At 59.7% G+C, this 8,738-nt stretch overlaps 1 protein-coding gene across 1 annotated transcript in view; it reads right to left on the reverse strand.

The window, feature by feature from the left end:
* SDF4 (stromal cell derived factor 4) overlaps nucleotides 1-8,738 on the reverse strand; it is a 13,134-nt gene that overhangs the window by 2,017 nt on the left and 2,379 nt on the right. Inside the window, exons 2-4 of the mRNA XM_007448907.1 lie at nucleotides 7,413-7,765; nucleotides 4,482-4,618; nucleotides 3,888-4,001 (exon numbers count right to left, since the gene is read on the reverse strand). Of these exons, the coding sequence (XP_007448969.1) occupies nucleotides 3,888-4,001; nucleotides 4,482-4,618; nucleotides 7,413-7,717 (556 nt within the window). The 5' untranslated portion in view covers nucleotides 7,718-7,765. The remainder of the gene's footprint in view (nucleotides 1-3,887; nucleotides 4,002-4,481; nucleotides 4,619-7,412; nucleotides 7,766-8,738) is intronic.

Below are 8,738 nucleotides of genomic sequence, written 5' to 3' on the forward strand. Positions count from 1 at the left end.
CCCCCCCCCCCCCCCCGCTCGTTCCTGGGAAGTGGGCCACCAGCTCTTTGGGAACAAAGGCACGACTTGCTTCCCTTCTGTCTCCGCCCGTGCACTGTCCTGGGCAGGGCTCTGAGGGAAAACTCAGTTTCCAGATATGACTCACACGTCCCCTGCGCGATCCCCGCTACCCCTGCCACTGTGGGAAGGCCCAGCGTGGGGCCCCTGGGGCCGGTGGCCGGTGACGAGCTGGCTGTCCAGCCAGGGAGCGGGGAAAAGCCAGCACAGCATCCGCACCCTCACCCAGGGCCCAACTCCAGCTTCCGGCTGGGAGCAGGGACGCCGGGCCCGGCCCGGTCGCAACAGGGAGAACCCCACACGACGCCTGTGGCCTCACGCCTCGTGCCGTCTGACAGAAGGACAGAAGGGCCGTGGCAACTACAGGTCCGCCCACTGCCCACCTGCCCGGCCACGGGGGCAGGAGTGGTGGGATGGGCACAGGCTTGCCTTGCCGTGTCTACCCAGGGCCTGCGAACGCGACCCGATCTGGAAAAAAGGTCTTGGCAGGTGAAATTAGTAAAGGATCTTGAGACGAGACCACCTGGGATTCAGGTGGGCCCTAAGCCCAGGTGTCCTTGTGTAAGAGGAGATGAGATTGGAGAGCAGTGGCCACAAGCAGGGACGCTGGCAGCACCAGAAGCTGGAGGCGGCCTGGAGGGACCCCGTCTGCGGCACAGGGGACGGCGGCCCCGGGGGGCCACACGAGCTCAGCCCTCCCCCACGCTCTCCCTCCTCTGGGACCCTCGACAGCTGCTTTTCATTTCTGATCCCCCAGAGCTGCTCACCCCCCTCCCCCGCCCCAGACTCATGAACACACGGGAGTGAGGTGAGGGCTGGGCGGATGGAGACACCATGAGCTCTAGATCCAGGAAGAACACGTCCCGACCCCACACACACCCAAGGGAAAGGGCGCTGAGGACAGACAAGCAGGCACAGACGGCCGGCAGCCACCCCAGGAGCCAGTGCTAAATCTCCACTGCTGGCAGGAGGAGGACAAGGGCCCCCCAAGACACCTCTAAAGGACACATCCAGGGGACAGTCTGAACCCAGGACAAACAGTGGAAACACAAAATGGAGACAAACATAAAAATGGCCAACAACCATTTCAGGAAGAAAATAACATCTTATTTACAGGCTTTAAAAAACAGCAGAGGGACTTCCCTGGTGGTGCAGTTGTTAAGAATCCGCCTGCCAATGCAGAGCACACGGGTTCGAGCCCAGGTCCGGGGAGATCCCAAGTGTCGTGGAGCAACTAAGCCCGTGCGCCACAACTACTGAGCCTGCGCTCTAAAGCCCGCGAGCCACAACTACTGAGCGCACATGCCACAACTACTGAAGCCACACGCCTAGAGCCCATGCTCCGCAACAAGAGAAGCCACTGCAATGGGAAGCCCACGCACAATGAAGAGTAGCCCCCGCTCGCGGCAACTAGAGAAAGCCCGCGCGCAGCAACGAAGACCCAACGCAGCCAAAAATAATAAATTAAATAAATAAATAAAAAACAGCAGAACCAAAATCCTGGGTGACACCACACAAACTAGGAAGGAGGCCTCTATACCGCCCAGAACAGAGTAAAATGGTCTTGACTTAGACGGTCAACGATAGACTGAGAAGAAAAAAGTAAAGCTGTAAGATACAAAACCCCTGCCCACAATGGGCAGCCCCCACGAGCACACCTGGAAAGCTGGGTACCCCATTCACACCTGTCAGGCCACCAGATAGGGTCATGTGACTGCTGAGAAAAGGAGAGTGGGGTCTCTAAATCCCACACTAGCAGAGGGAAAGATGAAAGGAAAAAAAAGAAATATCAATAGAAACAGAAATAAGCTTAACTCATCTATTACCAAGAAATTCAGACTGGCTCACAATATAAAGCTAACCTCTACGTAGTCCATAAAAAAAACAAAATGCTTTGTAAAAACCAAGTCTCAAGGGCGGTTCACAGGTGAATTCTACCAAACATGTGGGAAGGAGGCCATACCAATCTCCACAATCTCTTTCAGAGGAGAGAAACAGAGTGAACACTTCCTAACTCATCCTCTGAGATCCTAACACTAAAAGCAGAAAGGACACAAGAAAACCACAGACTGATGTCTCGCATGAATATAGACGCAAAAACATTCAACAAAATATTAGCAGGGGCTTCCCTGGCAGCGCAGTGGTTGAGAGTCCACCTGCCGACGCAGGGGACACGGGTTTGTGCCATGGCCGCTGAGCCTGCGTGTCCGGAGCCTGTGCTCCGCAACGGGAGAGGCCACAGCAGTGAGAGGCCCGCGTACCACACACACACACACACACACACACACATATTAGCAGATCAAATCCAACGACATACAAAAACAATTACACGTTACAACCAAGTGGGATTTATCCCACGTAGGCAAGGTTGGTTCAACGTCTGAAATTCAACTGATATTCACATCAACAGGCTAATGAAAAGAAATCACATGGTGTATCAACAGATGCAAAAAAGCATCTGACGAAATCCAACACCCATTCATGAAGAAAACTCTCAGCACGCTAGGAACAGAGGGGACTCGTCACCTTGATAAAGAACATCCACTAAAAACCCACAGCTAAGATCATAATGGCGAGGAAGTCGAAGCTTTTCCACTAAACTCAGATTTAAAGCAAGGACGGCCCTTCTCACCACCGCCCTTCAATACCGCACTGGCAAGTCCTAGCAGATGCACTAAGACGAGAAAAGGAATAAAAGAGGCACTGATTGGGAAGGAGGAGATAAACCGTTTTTGTTCAATGATGTCACGATCGCCTACGTAGAAAACCCAAAAGAATCGACAAGAAACTCCTGGAACCACGCAGCAAGCACAGCAAGGCTACAGGACGGAAGGCGACATCCAGAAGCCAATGGCTTCCCTGCGCCACAGCAGGGGACAAGTGAGATTTGGAACTAAAAACTCAAGAGCAAGTGCACACAGAAAGAAGGCACCGATTGCAACCTTGATGGCAGACGAGAGAGTCCAGTGCTGAAAACACCAACCCTGACAGAGAACTGTGGCGCCCACAGCACATCTACAGACATAACAGTAACGAACATCCCGGGACCAAAGAACACAGCGGCAGCCCTCACAAAGCAGAGGCGGGAAGGGCCACAGACACCAACAGGAGGCCATGACACAACCCTGATGGCCAGGTGGACGTGAGACAAACAGGGTAGCGTCACAGGTACAGAGACGTCCCAGTAAAAATCCGGCACTCATGTGTCCATCAAGAGAAAACGTCACACTGGATGATAACGGCAGGGACGACCCGCCAAGTAAAGACCGAACAGGAGAACACAGGAAGCACATGGCGCTCTGACAAAGCCCCCAACGAGCTGAACTCGACACCCGGCTGCGAACGAACCCCCGGGAGGGACGGGATGGCACAGAGCTGGAGACAGTAACCAGTGAAGGTCACGAGAACTCTTCAGTGGTGCTTCAGAACTCAGCTAAAAGGCGTCAAATTTTGTACCAAGGAGACGGGTTTTTAAAGGAACATCTCTGAAAAGCTAAGGGGAGAGCCGGCTGGGACTGCGGCCTCCAGGCACCGCAGGCAGGAGCCCCCACCGGCCTCGCCGACTCCCGGGGTCGGACCTCGTCTGGCGCTGAGGACCTGTCCCAGCCGAGACCTGCTTCCGGTGCTTCCGCCACCTCCTCCCCGGAGCTCAAGCCCACCTGAGGCCGCCGGCTGCACCTACCCACCCACGACACCTGGGGGGTCCTGGGGGCTCTGCATAGCGGCCCTGCGGGAGCACCCGGCTATGGCCACACCCGCCTCGCCCCCTTCCCTCCCGGCATCTGTGCTGTCACGCGTGCCACGGTGGCCATGGGAGGCCGAGCCCTTACTCTCTTCGTCGATGTTCAGGTCCCACTTATTCTTTATCTTATCAGCAACTTCTCTCTCATCGTGGCCTTTGCTCGCCAAAAACTTCACCTTGTATTCATCCCATGACACGTGGCCTGAAAGCAAGGCAGCTTGTTAGGAGGCTTAACGACGAACGCTTTTTTAATTTTTTTTGCCTGCGCCGTGGGGCACATGGGATCTCAGTTCCCCGACCAGGGATCGAACCCGATCCCCTTGCGTTGGAAGTGAGGAGTCTTAACCACTGGACCGCCAGGGGAGTCCCAATATCGACCGTTTTTAAAAAGACGTATCTGGTTACTTTAAGCCATCGATCCACAATCCTGGTGCTAAGGGCATCTGTAGAGGCAAGGGCAGCAAAACACGCCTCCAAGCTTCACTCCAGAGCCTGGCCCCGTGGTCCCCGCCTGCACGGCAAGCTGGGGTCTGTCTCCCGGGCAGCACCTGCAGGCTCCTCCTGCCTCTCACCTCCTCGTTCCTGGGCCCTCGGCCTGGAGCCCCGCTCCCGCACACACCTCCAGGCACCGCCCTCCGCCAGCAGCCTCAGGTCACCAGGGTCAGGGCGAGGTTGGCCGTACCGTCACCGTCGGGGTCCACGGCACGGAAGTGCGCCCTGCTCTCCGCAATGGCCTCCTGGAAGTGCTCGGCCGTCTTCTCCATGATCCAGCGCTGCATCTCCTTGGCACTGATCCTTCTGTCGGTGTTCAAATCCACCCTGCAGGCCCACAAGACGTGTCAGGCGAGGCCTCCAGCACCCCGACAGACGGGTGGACGGACAGAGAAGGATGGTCACAGGGGTTCTGCAGGCAGCCACAAAACCACCACCAGCAGCAACGCATCCCACCCAACGGTGACGCAGGAGAAGTCAGGGGGGATGTGGGGACACAGTGGAGGAATCAGGGAGGACGCTGGGCAGTGTCACTACCCCATCCGTCTCGGGGCCACTGCAAGGGGAACAAATCTCCCCCCTGCTGCAGGACGGGGTCCACAAACCCACACACCTGGGACTCACGAGGAGTCCCTGGTAACAGGACTGGAGCTCAGACACTGGAGCGCAGTCGTGTCTACTCGCACAAACACAGCTAGCGAGACAAAGAAACAGCTAGCTGTAGGTGCAAGTGTGCCAGCAGCTGTACACTCTGCACACACTCACGTGCATATGTGGGTGTGTGCGTGGCTAGTGCACACCAGTGGACATGGGTCAGAACACACGTGTATGCACGGGCTGGCACACACACACATAGGAGAGGACTACAGGCAAGGACACCCCAGCAGCAGCGCCCACACCCGCTGCCGGGTCCTGGTTTCTAAATCCCACTCTCCCATGAAACGAACCAGCGCTCCCCGGAGAACTGGGTGATTCTAGGGCTGAGGCGGGAACACAAGATGAAGTGAAGCTGGCGTGGCTGGCAGTGCAAGAAAGGAAGGAAGCGCTCACAACAAGGGGCGGGGGGTGGGAGGGGTGGGCAACGACAAGGTGCTGGCGGCCAAGGCTGGAACGAGGTGGGCAGCCAAACTGACAGCGCGGAGCTGCGTCCCCACCAAAGTGCAGACGACACCCACGTGTCCATCCTCCTTACGGGGTTCCAGACCACACGGTGGGTCTTCCCCGGAGCTTCGCTCCCACCCCCGGGAGGGTGGGCTGCCCCTCTGAGTGGCTGCCAAAGAGACGGGAGGACAGGACAAGGGGTGACACTCCTTGGCAGATCCCCCCCTGAGCCAGGTGACCAGGCCGACAGCCCCCGTGATGTCGTGCGGACGTCGGGTGCCCTGATGTGATGTGACGAGAGTGCCACCTCACCTCTGGGGTCTTCTTTCCATAAACCACAACCCCTGTCTAACCAGGAGAAAACACAGCAGACAAAGCCCAAATCAGGGACACGCTACAAAACACCTGAGCGGTCCTCCCCCAAACCGTCAAGGTCACGAAAAAGTAGGCTCCCAGATGGGACCCCGGGCAGAAAGAGGACCCTGGGGCAGTGCGTGACCTGCAGCCTGGAGCGCGGGGAACAGTAACGGAGCACCGTCACGTGTTAGTTTCCACAGTGTGCCTCGGTCTGCATCTTTCTGTGAACCTAAAACCACTCCAGAATAAAAACCTCACTTAAGAAGTGCTGCGCAACATTACTTCTATCTGTTCAAAACTAGGTCTTGAGGCTGCGTGTTTGATCTGCCCCGGGCGGGGTGCAGGGGAGGCAACAGCAGCTGGCAGGGGGCCCCACAGGGCCCACGGTGGCACCTCCAAGTGGGACGGCTCTGGGGGGGGGTCTGAGAAGGTGAACACGGGCTAGACGCTCCCCGATGACAACCCTGCGAGACACGGAACGTATAAGGAAGACACGTGACGTGGGCAGATGCAGCCGAGCGCAGCTGCAACGGCCCCAGGACGCCCTGCCCCTCAGGGCCCGGTTTTCTGCGTTTCCCGATGATCTGCTCTCTGAACCTGAACTGCACTCCCACTCCCAGAGCAGCTGTGAGGGAGGGTCTGTCGCCACTCCTCCCCACTCCGGGGGTCCCCTCAGCCCGGTGCACGCGGCTGCCCTGCTGATCCCTGGAAGAAGCCACGTGCCCTGTGGCCCCGCTCACAGCTTCCTTCCCGGCTGCATGAGACAGTGAGGTCTGGGCGCCGGACGAGCTTTTGGTCACTTCAGCCGCTGACAACGATCAGTTCCTCAAACTGAAGAGGGCGCATCCAGGGGGCCAGGTGGCCAGCTAGGCGCCTCAGGGGGCCGTCGCCCCGCCCCTGGTCCCCCACTTCACCGACGGGGACGCTGCCTGAGCTGGTCCCCCGGCCGCGTGACCCCTGTGTGCACGCAAAGCCCCCCACAAGAGAGTCAGTCTCCTTTCTGGAACCAAGAGCCACCCATCGTGGGTCCTGGCACATGGCCCTGGCGGCCACCGTGTCGCCAATACTGAGCCTGGGACCTGCCAGGCCGGCGCTGAGGCAGAGCTCCGGACCAGCCCACGGCCTGCGGGCACCTAACCCACAACGCGTGCAGAGAGCAGACCCATCGGGCCTGCCTGGTGTCCCTGGGCCAAACCCCTCACCCTCCCCACCACCTGCCCCGTGGGCCCTGTCCCCCCATCACCTCAACCTGTCGTGGCTCCAGGCCAACAAAACAGTACAGCCCCGTCCGCACACGCTCACTGGAGCGCTGATGGCGGCGCGGAGCCGACGGCCGACCGTGCCCAGCAGCAGCTCCGCGCCCACGGGCCCTGCCTCTAACTGGCACTGCGACCAATCCCACGGGCAGCAGGGTGCTGGCGCCTCTGCCCCACACAGCCCTCCCCACGCCCTCTGAGCCCCTGCCAGACACAGGGCGCAGCTCAGGGCTGCCGCCTCACGGCTCCCACACTGCCAACTTCCCAGGAGCACGTGTCACGGCACCACCTCCACAGCACATCACCGAGGGGGGCCTCGTCACCTCGGCGCCGCGCAGAGCTAGGACTGGACCAACAGGGAGGCCGAGGCCAGCCCCCCACCCCCCGCAGGCCCCGGCAGCACCTACTTGGAGAAGATGGCCATCAGCTTCCTGCGGCTCCTCCGGGGCTCCGCATCCTGTTCAAAGCCGTCCGTGTCCTTGCCCAGGAAGACCTCCTGGTGGAAATCCCTGTTGAGGTGCCCATCCATCTCTAGCTTCACCCCATTCAGGTGGTCCGGAGGCAGGATCTCGTTTTCCTCCCTGCTACTCGCTCTCTCCCGAGCGGACGAGTGGTTGGCGGGCCGGGCGGACACGTCCATCAGAAGGACAGCTCCCAGGAGCCAGAGGCAGTGAGGGGCCAGGCCACAGAGGGGAGCCTGCCTGGAGGTCATGGTTGCCGGGGTCTGCGCTGCAGGATGGCCTGCAAGTGTGGCCGGGAGCTGGGGAAGGGGGGTGGCAGATGAGGAGGTGGTGATCACAGCCCGCCTACCACCCACGGCAACGCAGGAGGCCCCGGAGCCGGCACAGCTGCCTGCGGCCAGCAGCCTGAGGCTGCCCGGTCCCAGCCAGCACTTAATGGTCCACAAAGAGGGTGCAGAGCCATGAGATGATGGAGCCCCAGCAAACACTTCGCTAAAGAGACGTTTAGTTTGTAGCACGAAGTAAAAGCCCTTGGTTTCCAGGACCTACGCTGGGCACCCTGTCTCCTCCTCCTCCCACTCCCCCCTCCAACCACGATGAGGTGGCCCTGCCTCAAGGTGCGCCCCATACCGCCAACGCTGCCCCTTCTCCAGGCCCACCGCAGCTGCCCCCAGCACGGCTGTCCTTGGAGGCTGGCCCCAGGGTCACCGTAACTCACTCTCCAGATGCCAGCTCAGCACTCACGAGCTCCGGGACCTTGACGAAGGCGCCTGCCCGCCTCAGCTTCAGCCTCCCCACCCCAAGGCTTTGTGAGGGCCTGGTGCCAGCGAAGCCCAAACCCACCGGGCAGGGCACCACCCCTCCCCCTCCCCACCTCCACGACCCTTGTGCACACACATGTACACACGTAAACAGTGTGCACGCACACACACAGGCACACATACACAAGTGCACTCACGCACATATACACGAATGCACACACATACACAGGCACGCATCCACATGTACGCCCACGTGTGCTCACACACACACAGACACAGGCATCCTTGCTCACGTTCACACACGAACACCAAGAAGGCCAGAGTGCCCAGGAAGTCTGTCACCCTGGGCGTGCCCGGGCTTGGCGGTGAAGGAACAAGGCCACCCTCTGTCCACGTCAGGAACCCCAGGGCCACAGGCGCTCATACCCAGCACTCGGCCACCCGGCCTCTCCCACATCTGCTGTCCACCCCAGGCCGCCGGCCTCTCCCCCACCACCGCCCCTCCTCCAGG

The sequence above is a fragment of the Lipotes vexillifer genome, unplaced genomic scaffold, assembly GCF_000442215.2.
Source record: "Lipotes vexillifer unplaced genomic scaffold, Lipotes_vexillifer_v1.1 scaffold835, whole genome shotgun sequence".
Lineage (NCBI taxonomy): Eukaryota > Metazoa > Chordata > Mammalia > Artiodactyla > Lipotidae > Lipotes > Lipotes vexillifer.